Source organism: Seriola dumerili, unplaced genomic scaffold (genome assembly GCF_002260705.1).
Source record: "Seriola dumerili isolate Sdu_G_001 unplaced genomic scaffold, Sdu_1.0 BDQW01000187.1, whole genome shotgun sequence".
Classification (NCBI taxonomy): domain Eukaryota; kingdom Metazoa; phylum Chordata; class Actinopteri; order Carangiformes; family Carangidae; genus Seriola; species Seriola dumerili.
In genome coordinates, this window is record NW_019174442.1 from 1,909,609 (window position 1) to 1,926,040 (window position 16,432).

Sequence of the window (16,432 nt, forward strand, 5' to 3'; positions counted from 1 at the left end):
GTCATTACTACAAAAGGAAAAAGAATACGGGTTGCCAGGTAAACAATCAGGGGAGAGCTAAGTAATTGCTTCCTGTAATCAAAGACAATTCCATTGAAGTAATTACAGTAAATAACGAGTGCTTTGCAATAACAAAGCCGGTTACTTTGAATGATGACAGTTTTGTGGATCAGCGCTGACAGATTCAATAATGACAGTAACTGGTGAGTCATTTACAAGGGTTATTTGTAATTAAAGCACACTGGAGACTTCTTGTTGTGAGAATCCGAGCCAAGTTTGGAGCAATTATTTCATTTGTGGCGATCAGACGAGGAGGAGATCAGGAAGCCAGACACACAGAGAATGTGTTTAACTAACAAAAAAAAAAAAAAAAAAAAAAAAAAAAAAAAGCGCACAGGCCAGTTATCATATTTGTGAGTTAATTAAAAGTGCTTGTCAGATCCTAAGGTCTATGTGGCTTTCGAGTGGTTTGAGTGCATTGTTAGTTAGTCATAGTGAATGTAAGTGGACATCTGTGCATACCGTTTCATGTTAACACGTGTGTACAAGAGTTAGACGGATATATTAGTTTGCCAATTTTAGTTTTGTAATCAATTAATCAGTTTGTCAGTGTCAGTCTGCTTTTCCTATGTTTGATATGGTTTTAAAATGAATTTATTTTTAGGTTTGGACAAGCAACAAGCGGCCTGATGACATCACACACAGTTTTATGACAATTTGTGGAGCGAATGATTAACCTTTCGTAAAATATTGAATATTAGACCTGTGTTAATGCTCATTTTCTATCTGAAAATGTTTCTGTGCTTCTGTGTGTTATTGCTGAGGCCCATCCACTGTTGGCTGTGAGGGGAGGGGAGGGGAGGGGAGGGGGGGATCAGGCCTGTTGACATAGCCATAGGTGATGGCAAAAATGTCAGTGTAAATGTGACTGCTCTCTCTGTGCCATTTTCCCCGTAAAGGGTCATCACCACAGGCTGCCTGACACGCTGGAAACTGCCTCAAGCGCAGGGCACCGACACGACATTAAACTGCAGTATGCCTCCACGCACACAAACACACTCACACACTCACACACACATGGCGACTGCCTTTTATTCCCACTTCCAGATCAGTCCAGAGAGAAAGAATAAGAGAGAAAGAGACAGACGGTACAAGCTAAAATGAAAGTGTAGGGCGATGAATTCACCCTTTCATGTTGAGCACTTTTGCTGTGTAACTATTGATTTTTCCCCTCTTGCCTTTGTGTTGCCGTTGCTTTTTTTTCTAACCTGAAGATAGAAGGCCAGACTCGGTTCAAATGGGAGCACTTGTGAGGGGGGCCCACAGATTCTTTGCCTCAGTGAGGGGGAGTCCTCTCTCTCACACACACACACACACACACACACACACACACACACACACACACACACACACACACACACACACACAGAAAATGGTTCCTGAAATTATGACAAGATTCCTGAAATTGTGCCTCTTCTGCCTCTTTCTCACTCTTAACTCTCAATCTCTCAACTGCTTTGCTTCTTGTCAGATGGCTTTTGACACCTTTGACGCACTGAGCCTCAGTCAAACTCGGCACACAACAAATGCACAGAGAGAGAGAGAGAGAGAGAGAGAGAGAGGGAGAGGACAATGGACTATGGAAGAAGAGAGGAAGGGGGGGAAGGGATGGCAGAAAGGACAAGGACTATAACAAAAGCTAAGAGCACTTAACAGCACAATGGCACGGCGGTCCCTTCCAAAAGTCAGCTGATGTGCTGAAGGGCGTTCCAAAGTCCTTCAGTGTAGACGTGGGACAAAGAGAAGGAACCTCCAGCTGAACTAAAGCAAAAACATCCTGTTTTAATTTTCCTGTGGACTAACAGTAAAAATATAGATATTCAACAAGAGAAACCTAGATATACACATGTAAGCCCTTTTAATAAACCACCAAAATATCCTTTTCAGTAAACTTAAACTGACTGTAAATATGTTTTTCATTATGTGAAGACACTCTCTTTACTTTCAGGATCTCTACTAAACTACAGAACGAAGAGTATCATTTTTAGTCAACATCAATTTACTGAAAACACATCCTTTCATGTGATCTGTGCATCTTTTACAATGAACTACATTTAGTGAAAATTATATCTTGCAGCACTAACTTCTTTGACGTCTACCAGCCTGTCAAAACCACCAGTTTAATTAACTCAAATTAAGTGGAACTGTATCATCTCAGTACCAACAATCAGTCTGTTCTGTCTGTAATCATCTCTTCATGTTTAGGGTGTAGATCCATTAACCAAGCTACAGTTTCCCAGCTTATTTTTCAGAGCTAGCGTGTACAGCTCTGGTCTGTGTGTGCATTTTTCCACATGGTAACTATCTGAATGGCACAGCCTCTGATAAACACTTCTAATGCACAAGGATTTTCCCACTCATGCTAACCTATCAGCGCCAGCCAAACTGCAGTATGTAGTTAGATAATGCAGGCACGCTAACCCTGCGGTGGCACAAGCTAATAATAGCGCATTAGCTTCCAGTGAGTTTTTTTGGAATAACAGACGGTTTTAGTATTAGGAGGGAGTATAATATGGTCTGCACCCACAAGATCAGGTTACTGAGGAGGTGGTTAGGAAAACAGGATAAGTCATTATCTGAGCAACAACCTACTCCATTTAAATATGTCAGGTTGTGGAGTTGTTGCATTTACATTTTAGGGTTTTAGCTGATTTTTAATGAGTAAACACACGAGTAAAGCAGACGACGGCACTGTTGCGCTGTTGTGAAGATTGAGTGTGTGGCATTTTAATCATGGAATGCCCTCTTATAAACTCCTACTTCAAGATATCCACATTGCTGTTGTATGAGCTCCTCAGCTTCGCAATCCGAAGTATTAAATTAACCTCACAGTTAATTGTCCCACCAAAGTAATGCTTCTTTTCCACGTCCCCCTCCTTGTCAGTGTGTCTTTGATAGGCACAGGATGTGGTGTTGCGGGGATGCGGGGGATTTGTAGTCCTATCAGCCTCCACATACGCAAACCTGATAAGACTTTCAGGACAGGGGCAGAGGAAGAGGAAGTGAGTGGGTTTACAGCGGTCCTACTTCCTGTGGAGCATAGGCCCATGTGGACTGGAGTGATATGCCCCCTGTGGACACCGGCGCTCTCGCCACACAGTCCCACCAAGTCACTTCCTGAAAAAGGCAGCCCTCTGTGGGGGTGACTTCCTGTAAGACTATGACCTCTCTGCTGCTTAAAAGAATCTCAGTGGAACAAAGAACTGGGGCTGCCCATGGGAGCTGGTGTGTACAATATATATATATATATATATATATATGTATGTATGTATGCAGAGTGTGTGTATGTATGCAGAGTGTGTGTGTGTGTGTGTGTGTGTATGTGTGTAACACTACCACTCAGGCCTTTACTCTAAAGGTTATCACTAGTGAGAATCTCAGCCCCCAGTCTCTGCTCATCTCTTTGAGTTTCACCGGCCTCGGAGAGAGAAGGGATGATCGGGTTACATCCAAATGTGTGTGTTCACAAGTGTGTACCGCAAGTGGCATGCTTTGTGTTGCTCTGCAAACACACAAAGTAAACGCCCATGCTGCCCTCCAGCCCACCCTGCTGCTTTTGTGTTTACCTGCAGGTATTTGTTATCTAGACCTCTCTTCCCTCTTTCTCTTTCCCTCCCTCTAAACTTTTAGAAAAGCTCGCTGAGGTGTTTATCTCTCAGTTAAATCCCTATAGCAGGTATCCATGTCAAAAGGACCAAGGGGAGGAGGCCTCAGGGGGCAGCATGTTTGGCCTGGGTCAGGCCTGGGTCAAGCTTTGGCCCATTGACATAGTTTACCTCCAACTTCCTGCACGCCAGGTTACCTGGGCTCACAACACATCACCTCAACCTTTCACATCTTAATGCTGTTTAACTGACATTATTGCCTAAAGTGAAACAACATATTTGAACAGGTAGCTGTTCAACATCACCGCAACAACATAAATGGTTGTATATTTGCTGCAGGGATCAAGTCTGCGAATAAATCATACATTTACCAATCCAAGAGGTCTGACGTTCTCTCTTTCACTTTTAAATGAGTGAACACCTGTGCAGCAGCCAGGTTTGAATGTTAGAAGCAGAAGGAGTTGCATGTGTCATATCGGGGTTATAAAATAAGCCCTAACAGAAATTAAAGTAGCATCGACCCATATTCAGTGATAAAGAAAATCCACAGGGATGCAGGTTTTGACCAAAACTGGCGCTTCTGCTGGTGTTTTCCCGGCATGAAATTGGCTTTGTGTGGGTGTCGTTTGGAGAGCCGGCTGGTAAATTCTCCCGTTCTTTTGTTAGAAAAGGGGAGGGGGGGGGGCCTCCATGCATAATGGTCTTAGCCAGGGAGGTCTGGAACTGTGTCCATAAATTGAATTATTTCAATTTGAGGGAGAGAGAGTGAGAGAGAGTGAGAGAATAATGGAGAGTTGCGGTGTGAGTGTGTGTTGCATTTACATGTGAACATATGCATGTGTGTTGATGGAGAGAGAGAGAGAGAGAGACTCATTTTTATTCTACTACAGGGCTCATATTTTCAAATGAGAATATAACCCAAGTTGCAGGAGATTACAGAAGAGGCCAAACGTTACCTTGCAGCTGGAAGCTATAGTGGATAAAAAAGACTGCAGGTTGAGGCCGCCATCACTGCAACTACAATTTCCTGTTTGAAAATTACACTTTCAGCGTGATATATCTTTCTATTATTAGGAAGAGATAAACTACACTAATAAAAACAAATTGTGTGACTTTTTAGGGACAGTAAAAATACCTTCACAGGTGTGAAAATCTGTTTAATAATTACATTTGTGTGATTATATTTTTTCTAGAACGCTTACTTTTGGAAATTAACTCTTCAATCACATCTACATGTTGAGATGAAGCGATCTCCCAGCATCACAAATGCTGAGGCTGTGTTTGTGTGTATATGTGTATGTTTGTGTGTATATGTGTATGTTTGTGTGTATATGTGTATGTTTGTGTGTTGGGGCAGGGATGGGGGTGGGGTGAAAATATTCCTGACACAATATAATCGGCAGGGGACCATATGGCAAACTGGCAGCAAGCTATTTATCCTTATCCTCTTTGGAGGCTAAAATTAGCACTTCGCTGTTTGTAGCTTTAAGCTGGACTCCAACCACTGTGATAGGGCTAATAATAAAGAAAAAAAAAAAGCAGCCCAGCTGGCACAGCTACTCCGCCTCTTCTACCACATTCTGTTTTCAACCTTTTCACTCTTTTAGTAACTTTCTGTCCAGCTCTGTCTCTCTCTTCTTCTCTCCTTCTTTCGATATGTCCCCAGAAAAACACAAATCTGACCACACCGCCCTCCGTGTTGGGACCAAACCTTGTTAATCTGACCATTAGGAATTGTATTAATATCATATAAGTGTTGCTTGAGCCAGGTTTCCCTATAAGCCCATGTGTCAGGAAAGCCAGGATTTCCTGAACATGGACCCCCTTGGCTAGCTTAAGAGCGTAGGATGATGGGGCTAATCTCTTTATCAAAAGCTTAAATAAACGTTGCTGCTCTGTGCATGTGTGTGTGTGTTTGTGTGAGTGTGTGTGTGTGTGAGTTGCTTATTTGTGTGTGTTCTTGTGTGTGCCAAGGGGCCAAACAATGCTTCTCTACTGAACAAAGTGCTAATACCCTGTCTCTTTGCTCTCCCCCCTCCCTCCTCCATTCCTTCTCTCTCTCTTTCCTCTCATTCTCCCACCACACACGTGAATGCCCAAACTACAGTACGCCTCTGTCATACCCATCTGAAGTTAATACTGTAAAAAAAATATAAACATTAATTCTAGCTTTTTCCAACATAATGTTAGTAGTAAAAAGCTAATAAAAAGGCTCATTTGGTCCTTAACCATCCATTAGCAGTGGTGATCGTCTCCAGCCTGCTATCAGGGTTTTCCCTGAAAAGTTAACATCTATCTGATCAGAGGCCTCCTGGGTCCTGAGCTCAGCTCCTCTTCAAGGGAGGGGGAGGAGGAGGGGGGACACAGGCCCCAGCGAGAGAAATGGAAAGATAGAAAGAAGTGAGAGAGTTTGAGGTTGTTTTATCGGCCAGATGTAATGCGTTGTGACACATCAGTGATGAGTCGGTGTGATTTCACTGTCAGATTCCCTATGAACCTGTACTGGCCACGATTAAGAACCAGGGCATTTTCTGTCTGTGAGAGCTTGTGTATCTGTGTGTGTGTGTGTGTGTGTGTGTGTGTGTGTGTGTGTGTGTGTGTGTGTGTGTGTGTGTGTGTGTGTGTGTGTGTGTGTGTGTGTGTGCGTGTGCGTGCGTTTCCAGGCAATTTGGAATTGAATTGAAAACAGACAAAATAAAGAGCGCAAACTAGTCACAAATTTGGAATTTATCACATTTCTATTTCTATCTACACAATGACAATGGCATGGACACCAGACCCTCCGCGCGCACGCATGCACGCACGCACACACGCGCACACGCACACACACACAAATATTTCACAAGTGAATGAGTATGCTTCAACTTTATATCCTATTCATTTGCATGACAAGTGCATTACCACATTTCAACTTGTTTACATTTGCAAATCAAAGCTGCAGACTTCTGTTCCAAAAGGAGATATCCAGTAATTTGACAAAAGTGGCATCTTCTTTTAGGACACGATTACACAAGAATGGCGCAAATTATGGTTCTTCATACCAAAATAAACCTGAATGGAGTCCTTGGATGACACTTTTCAAACAAGATCTTGACTGTAGATGCGCTGAATGAAAATATCTTCAGGTTTAAACGAACAAATCATTGGTGAAAAATAATTCCTCTTATCCTAATTTCATTTTCATTTCAAAACTAGTCTTTACCAGGTTTACACATTTAACTTTTCTTGTCATCATCTCCTCATGCCGACACACAAGAGACCTCTACAAGGCAAAAAGTGTGTGTAAATAGTATCTTTCAGCAAACACCAGTAATTAGATATAGGCATTTGGCATTCACGCCAGTCGCAAATTAAAGAAGAGCGTTTCCTGTAAACAGACAGTGAGAATGTGTCTACATCATTAGCGTGCCACAATTATAACATGGAAGCTAAAGATACATTTCCCTCCCGCTTGAACTCCCTCGCTGGAGCAAATGAAGTAGAACCTCTTTTTTTTTTTTTAAATGAACGGCTGTTGTACTCGTTCTTGGAGCAGCACCAAACTACATGGTGGGACCCAAGTGCGTTTATGGGTAAGATGAGAACGACAAAAGGCAAAACATACAGTTTTGTACAACATAAAGAGAGATATAGTTTTCATTTGAAAAAAACTTTGAGAAAAACACATCCTAAACGAGCAAAAAAGACCAAGCAAAGGCATAAGAGAGGCGGGAAAGGAGGGAGAGAGAAGCTACTTCGTGTGCACACATGTCATGAATGAATATGTATTTCATGTAAATTGTGCACACAAGGCATATTGTAATGGTCTGGCCTAGACTTTGCATTTCTTTGGTCATGCAAACATGCCCACATGTAACCAACAGACAGAGAGAGGCAGACTGAATGAATGCAGGGGAGATTTAAAGTAACAGAGAGCGCGGGGGAAACATTTTATTCACCTTCAAAATGTGCAGGGCATTCTTCTGAATATCATTAGAGAAAGTCAAAAACAAGGGCGTAGTGACAGCAAAGGGCTTACGGCGAGAGAGGAGACTGAGACGGAGGCTATGAGAGAAAATAAAGACACAGAGACAATATGTACAAATATGAGGCTCACATGATTATATGTAAACATGCTCAGCAACACGCAGCATATAAATCCCAAAGTCAAACAGTCAAATAGGCTCTGACACCTTATCAAACAGTTTTATGGCTATTACCTTCTCACAGACGAGATGTTCACCCAAGCCAATAAAAAGCAGGTTAGTGAACCTGACTGACAAAGTGTTTCACATGTGAAAAGAGGGAGAGGAGAGGAGAGGGTCTAGGAAGTTGCTTTGTTTACTTGTATTCCTGACTCTTTCTACCACGCGACCCCAGCGGCCGGGTGACACCGGCCCTAATCCTAAAAGCAAACTGGCCCCTCGCTGTGGGAACCTGATACAATTTCCTCTTTTTCAAGAGGGGCAAACTCAGGCCACTCTGAGTTTGCTTATTGCCCGTGAGGCAATAAAAAGTCATCGAGGGCCATCATTTTCCTGCGAAGCAAGTCACTACATGTTGGTTGACGCATTTGCTGCCACGATAAAGCGAGGTTGTAAAGATCTCAGTGAATCTGAGAGAGGGAGGTCGTGATTGGACACCGAAAGGCCAAACATCTCTTTTCCCAGGTAACCACAGATAATAATGTTTGAGATGCAGTAAATCCAGCTGAGGCTCAATAAACACTGCTACTGGCAACACACAGTTGTTGAGGGATGTTTTCTCAAGCTGTTTTGAGAAGCATTTACCTTTTATGCTTCTCAGATATTGATTTTCATAAACAGCATATGAACAGAACGTAAAGTGTATGCTCTGGTGGCGCTGTATGATGATTCTCACACTGTTTGTTTTTTTAAATACACGGACACATGCTTACATACTCTTTACTCAAACTCTGTAGGGGAAACAGAGTGAGCTTCAGGTGGCCCTGCCACAACTCTTTCACCTCTGCACTGGCAGAGAAGATATTGCTGTTTGCTAGCAGCGGTGAATACGCCTCAATAGACTCCCAAACAACACTCAGCAGCACTTAACACACTCATCAGGGATAACTGTTCTGCCTCTCTTTTCCTCACTCGCTATAAGATTTTCTAACACACACACACATAGACACACACACAGACACACACACAGACATACTGCTCCAGTCAGCATCAAAATGCTTTCACAGCATTCACCCTTAGATTCTCTCCCTCCTTATCTTATGCTCTCATTTAGCTGTTTTCTTTCTGTCGTTTTCTTTCACTGTCGTCTTTTCCCTCTCTCTCTCTTTCCCCATGTTCAGGCTCTGAGGGAATCAAAGAGAGACTCGTGTTTGTGTCTGCCAGCTACTGTACTGACACACACACCTCCAGTAATACAGACTGCTAGACTAATCAAGGGAGCCACATCCCTTTTATCTTCCCACAGACCTCACATTTAAACAGATTACCGGGAAAGCTGGACACCAGTAAGACAATTACTGGACTGAGGATCTTCCTCGATAACGTCTAGACAACATCTAGACAACCTACACACAAAACGACGTACCGCCTCTCTCAAGTTCTATATCTTTATTTGCAAGTTCGTGCATATTTAATCTTTGGCATGTGCACAAATTTACGCTTTTGAAAATGTGTTATTGACTTAGTTTGTGAGTTTCTTGTTCCTTTCTGATCACTAACTAGCTGACAGTTCACCCGCCGTTAAATTTAACATTACAACACTGCAGTTTTTAAGAGTGCAATCTGTCAAATTTATATTCTCAAAGTTGTGCCAGTGCCTCTGTGCCAAAGCAACCAATACACATTCCTATCTCTTTACAGCACTTACTTCTAACTCTCTCAATAATGAGTCTTTAACTCATTGTTGCAACAGAATTTTTTCAGGAGCAGCAGCTACTGGGAGAGAAAAGCAAGTCAGGGAGGGGATACACACAGACACACACAGTTCTCTCTTCCAGTCTACTGGACAATCGGACCAATTAATCGGTGACTTTGAGGGGGCCACGTGAAGCCGAGTGATTGGACGAGCTGGCTCTAGCCGCTGATTGCCTGGCACCCCTGTCCATGTCCCCATTTGCCCGCCCCGGCCCTGGAGACCGGCCAATGAGACGACAGAAAGCAACAGCTCCTCTGTGGCCTGACCTTGTTGGAGGGTACAGAGGTCGGCTTCTGGATGGATGGGTGGATGGATGGATGGGTGGACAGATGAGAGGATGACAACATCAAGAGTATTCCAGCCTGATCGATGGGGATTCACAGCCGGTGGAGGTTATATACAGTGATTCAGAATGAATGGGGTGAAGCTGCATCAGCACATGATATTCAGACACACATCAAACCAGGAAAGCTGACTATCCTGGAGTCCAAGTGCCACATGCTCCACTGAGATGATCCCAGCTGGGATTTGGACTAGCAACCATCCGGCCAAAGGTTTTCCTTCTCCGGCCACTTTAAAGTACCACCTGCCTTTTCATTTGTGGTTTCCATATTTCACAGGGTTCTACTCATTCAGTCATTTATTCAGACATCAAAGTTAAATTCACTCTAATTATCAGGTACAGTAATTAATGCAGGAATTTCTTAGAACAGACTGAAACAATTAGTTCAAGGATAACAGGATAACAGGACCTCATGTGCAAGAGAAATTAACCACAGTAGATGAGGAACTACACGTTAGACTTAAGCATACATACACACACACATACAGTGTTTAGGTCTGTCAAATGGCAAATATCAGCGTAAAAATTGTGCTGAGCATTCCTCCAATTACACCAGGCAAAGAAAAAAAAACCCCCCTCAGAGCTGGATATCAGACCAACAACCAGAAATCTCAGGCCAGTACTCAGACACCAGAAATGTATGCAGACACTAACACATAGCCTTACAGGGAGCTATTTGCCTTGGCACAGCACACTGTACTCTTTACAAACGGTCTGGGTAATTGGTGATACATATCTAATATCGCCAGTCATCGCCTCACTCCCTGGATGTTTCTGACAAGCGGAGAGGGAAACCCTGTAGCTTTCAAAAACAGAGCAAACACTCTGCTCCGCTCCTCTGCTCGACTCGCATCCACATCGCTGCAGCTGCCCGATTCACTGCCTGAATGTTATTCTGTTTCCCTCGCACGCCAGGCCCTCTGAGAAGCCAAGGGGTGTCCTTACAAATTCACACAGGCAAAGAGGAGTACTTTATACTGGGAGAAAAAGAGAAGGCCCACTCATGTCCGTGAGGGACCCCCCCCACCCCTTCCATCGCATGCATATATGATCTGTTAGCTTTTCCTCTGCCCTTCGAGCATTACTCTTCACAGAGAAGCATGATCCAAGGCACAAGAGTTACAATGAGGCTTCTCCAGAGGGCTTCTGGGTATTAGACAAAGAGGCCCGTTGGTAGGAACTAGCTAACAAACAGCTGGGCTAATAGAGTGGGACTAATTAACTACAGGGCCACTCTCCGACTCTCCTTGTCGAAGCTTGCTGGATGTTTACAAAGATCTCCCAGAGAAAGGGAGGAGAAAAATAAGAGGCTTTCTTCTTTGTCTGCTCTTTAGGGAGAGAGGAGACACCCAGGACTGATTTTAATGACATGTGTGAAGCAAATGTGATCCTCCCTCCATTTTTTTCAACTGCCAATGGAATTTAGTGCTAAAAAATACCATCGCCATTGTGGTCAAAGCATAAACAACATAACGAATAGCTTAGCATGTGAGCATTGTCAACACATGCAGAAATAATTTTTTTTTTTAACTGTGCACATTATCACAGGGACACAAAAGCACTGCAAAACATCTGCAGATGAGTAAAAGGTCCAAGAGTTATCATTCATTGTCACATTATCAATAACTTTGCTTCGGAAAGAGCCTCTCCTCCTGCAATCGAGCTCCACAACGCGCATGCAGAGACCTCTGATCTTACGTAATGCGTTGACCTCCTCATGATTCCTGCAGCTCTTGCATTTGAGAGCGCGAGTGCTACATTTCCGGGTAGAGATGGGGATTTTTATACCAGTGGGCAGTGATCCGTTCAGAGAAGGGGGCAGAGCAGAGCATGTGTTTATCTCAGGAACAGCCTCAGAATAAAGCCCGGTAGAGAGAGGAGACTGGAGTTCACTAGTTAAAGGCCCTCGACCATCCAGCATCCTTCCTCCGAGCTGTTTCGCTCTGCTGGAGGGGCAGGATGGAGGGGAGAAGGGGGCAGACATGGAGCGGGCGACAGAGACACAAACCAGGAGGGGTTAGAGAAAGACTGAGTGCGAGAGGAGGTGTAGAACGAGTGAGAACGCGGTTTGAAAGACTTAGGAGAAGGAGTAACGGGGCTGGATTGAAGGATGGATGAAAGGAAGACGGAGGAGAAAGATGGCTATTAGCTGTGCAGTTCTACAGGCAGAGGGGAAGAAAATGAAGAAAGTGTAAGAGAGAGACAGAGGGAAAGGTCAGTGAGAAAGCAATCTGTTAAAGGTAGAGGAGAGAAAGAGGTAGGGGAAAATAAGATTAGAAATAACAGAAACATGAAGAAAATGAAATAAGGAGAGAGGTTAGAGACAGAAAGAGAGAAGGAGGATGAGTAAAGAAATGATATGGGGAAGAAGAAGAGACAAAGTGAAGGTAAAAGGAAAGAGTGGGAGATGGATTAAGAAAAAGGAAGAGCAGAATGATTGAGAAAGAAGCTGAAAGATGACTAGATGAAAAAAAACATAAAGAGGAAAAAGATATGAAAAAATGGAAGAGAGAGAGATGGGGAAGAACAAGAGCGCGAAAGGAACAAAGAGAGGTGAGAGAAAGGGAAAGAAGAAGGATAAACAAAGGTAGTGTTTAAGAGCGAGTGGGAGGCATGGAAGAAAAAAGGGGGAGGAGAGAGAGAAAAGCACGGGGATACACAAGGAGAGAGAAACCGACTGAGAGCAAAATGAAAGAGAGAGACGCGAGAGTAGGTGGGAGACAAGGGAAAACTGGAGAAGAGAGGGAGGATGTGAAGATGAAAGAGCAAGAGAGAGAGAGATAGATAGAGAGAGAGAGAGAGAGAGGGAGGAAAGACAGTGGGGTGAAGCTGTCGGGGAGGGAGCGAGCAAAGTGCCAAACAGATAAATAACCAGCTTACTGGGATTACCAAGTGACTGACACACAATTTGCCAGAGCCAATATGACGTGGCAGTGATAGCGCTTAACCCATATAAACCTGAAACCAGTCCAAGATGTCCTCCGGTATTTACTGTTGTCACTGTGTCCTGATGCTCTGCACACAGTTTGTGCATGTGTGTGTGTGTGTGTACCACCATAAACACCACATAAACAAAACAATCTCACACACAGACACACACACACACTTGCACCAGCCGACATCAGGGTATCTGCAGGCTGCAGGAAGACACTGACAGAGCTGTTTAGTGCTGGATCTGAACTTAAAGCAAGTGGAAAAGCCTGAATTAACAAACGCACAGTACATGGCCAAAAGTATGGGGACAGCTGAACATTATACCCACATGTGATTATTAAAGCTTTCATTTCAAAACCGTGGACATTAATACGCTGTGATAATAACCTCAGTATGCTCATGCAGCCACGAGAGAACAGTGAATGAAAGTTTAAAGACTTTATACAGAAATGATAATCAATAAAGTCATAATAAATATAGCTGTGTTCACATATGCAAAAGTGCTCTATATAAAAAACTGGTGTACCAGCTCTTTATTAATTTGAGATTACACACACGAGATACACACGAAACTGAAAAAATTAAGACTTAAATCCCTGAGTTTATGTGATTCAACGACTCTGAAAGTCACCTAACGTAGCTCACATGTTTCAGGACCTGCAGATACCCCCATACCTACATGCACAAATCATATCTGGCCCCCAAACTCTCCTGTAACACTTTGACAAATCAAAGCACTTCATTCATTAAGATGACGCACACCGACGCATGGAGAGAATGTGCACATACATACACACACACTACCCCACGTTTTACCCTCTAATGAACGTCAACAACAAACAAACCCCTACAATAGCCGAGGAGAGTCGCAGGGAGAAAAGGGAGGTATGAGGAGATGGAGAGAGAGAGAGAGAGAGAGATGATGATGGGAGAGAGACAGAAAGAGTGAGTGAGAGGAGGCGGGTCGACATAAGGAGTGGGCCTATAATTGGAGAGATGTGAAAAATGAAGTGTCAGTTTGGTCAATAGAGGGCAAAGGTCAGAGAAGCAGGAGCCCAAACTCGGCACAGAGCACACTCATTAGAGCGACCAATCAGATGTTGCCTGGCTGCCCCAGACCATTAGTCATCAGAGGCAGAAGCGTGCATGCACACACACACACACACACACATTGACACTCACTCACACACACACAATATTCATTTGTCTTCCCCTGTTTCACTGTGATTTCACTATTTTTTAGTATGTTCTCTTCTTCCACATCATCTGTCTGTCCATCTTTTATTTTTATCTCAACTCATGTCTCACCTCTCAGTCCCTCAGCTCCTTGTCGAGCATTACTGAAGAGCGAGAGAGAAAGACAAACAGAATGTGAGCGAGAGAGAGAGAGAATGAGTGTGAAAGACATAGAGAGAGAGAGAGAGAGAGAGAGAGGAAGAGACAGACAGAGAGACAAAGACACAGAGAGTGTGTGTTGACTATATAAATGGCTGCTCGTTGGAGTGGAAGGCATGGCGGCGCTCTCTGCTCCCGCCCAGGCTCTGCCTCCTGGCACTGGCAACCCTGCAAACTGCTCGCCTTGACATCGCCTTCAATAATATATGAAGTTGCTTTTTTGCCTACAGTTTGTTTGCAACGCCGCCCCACCACCACCAACCCATTCTCCAACTGCTGTCTCTCTCACTCTCTGCCTCTCTTCAACACACACACACACACACACACACACACACACACACACACAAGTTGTCTAGTCAAAGAGGGAGTGTAGACTAATAAATTAGATTCTTTAAATTTGAGGCTAAAAAGAATATCATTGAATAAAAAATAAAAGTAAATTATAATCAAAGTCTGTGCACATGTTGGATTTTTCCACATTTAAAATTCTCTGATTCTTATCCAGAAAATTTGTGACTAGAATAAGTTCAAGGGCTACAAAGCCATTGTTTCTTAATTTGAGAAGTGGCTAATCATCAGTGTCAGAAAAACGTCTCCGACCTGTCAGCTGCTTTCCATATACTGTAAAAAAAACAGCCTTGTTTTTTAGCTGTGTATTTCATAATATCCTTTGAAGAATCTGAAATGTATTTATAGGCCTGAATTTCCTTTAACATGTGTATGCAATCCTTCACACAATACAAAAACATGAAAATCACCATCACCGCTTTATGGTGGTTTTCATATGACAACATCAAAATATTCCTGAAACCTGAATCCTCGAGTATAATGGGTAATGACAGAAAAACTAAGACATGAAAGCAAAAGAGCCGTCAACTTGGTAGAGAGTTCTGCAAAGTGTAATCAAATAGTACATATAATATGACCTGTGCAGTCTGGGATACAGTACATACAGGCGCACACATATACAGCTACAAATATGCTCAAATGTAAAGTTACAATTGCCAGGGTGGCACCAAGAAAAACTGAAACCATATTCTAGACCAAAGTAAATCCACAGAGCATCCTTACCAGGCCCAGAAGAGATCCTACATGGTTGACCGTGACCTCTGACCTCTCTGAGAGACACTAGCAGCAACTGTGAGCTGTTGCAAAGACTGACTAAGCCCTGCCACACCTCACCTGGCTGCATAATGAAGTTTCCAATCGTGTGTATATATGATGTTCGTGATACAACCAAGCTGACGCCATACACTCGGACGTTTGTCCTGCATTTACACCGAGCCTCTGACCCCCTTTATCTCCTCCAGCTGATACATATGAAGAAGATGCAAACAGCAGATAAAGAAACTCAGTCTCATACCCTGTTCGCTGCTGTTGTCGCCGCTGTGTGATGTGTGACCGCCGCTGGACGGTCCCGGTGTTCCTCCAGAGCGTGTGGACGCCGTGTCGTCATGATCTCTGTTCCAGGACGTCTGTCGTACACAGAGAGAGAGAGAGAGAGAGAGAGAGAGAGAGAGAGAGAGAGAGAGAGAGAGGTCAGTAAGTTGATGTAATGTCAGCTCCTTGTTTTTTTTCTTCCATCTTTAGTTGTGTTGATTTTATTTGTAATATTTTTAATCGTGCATATTTTATCATCTTCTGTTCTGCCTACATAAGCTGTACATTATGTGGAAGAAAGCCCACACACAAAAACACAAACAAAATTCATAATTTGCCCGCCCTCGACCCAGTCACGCAGTGTGTGAGAGCCCCTGCAACAATCTTATGGAATGAGGACTGTTGGGGCTCGATGAAGAGAAAGGCCCAGACGAATAGCGAGCGAACATGTTGTATTAGTTCCCAGCTTTCTGAGGCATGCAATCCACGGCTGCCTCCATTTGGCTCAAACCACTAGCAGATGAAAATACAAAACAGCTACAACTTAAGATAGGCCGCAGCGAGCGCCAGGGAGTGATGTCATCTAAGCAGAGCAGACCAAGAGACAGAGGGAGAGAGAGGTAACTAACTGAAGCATTGCTACATAAGTATAAATCCTCAGTTTTGTTCGCAAATGACAAAAAAATGCATGTCCAATCCCGCTAATGTAGATTTAAATTTCATTTTGGGAAGCAGAGCCAAGACATAGACATAACCAAATAAGCTGAAGTTTTCCCACAGTCTTTCCTCAAACAAAATAGAAGACGAAAATATTGCCTGAGCAACCGAACTGACG

General features: G+C 43.4%; 1 protein-coding gene across 1 annotated transcript in view; it reads right to left on the minus strand.

Annotated features, from left to right (window-relative positions):
• The window catches only part of meis1 (Meis homeobox 1), an 89,927-nt gene that overhangs the window by 58,185 nt on the left and 15,310 nt on the right, over nt 1–16,432 (minus strand). The window contains exon 7 of the mRNA XM_022752901.1: nt 15,581–15,692. Coding sequence (XP_022608622.1) covers nt 15,581–15,692 — 112 coding nt within the window. The remainder of the gene's footprint in view (nt 1–15,580; nt 15,693–16,432) is intronic.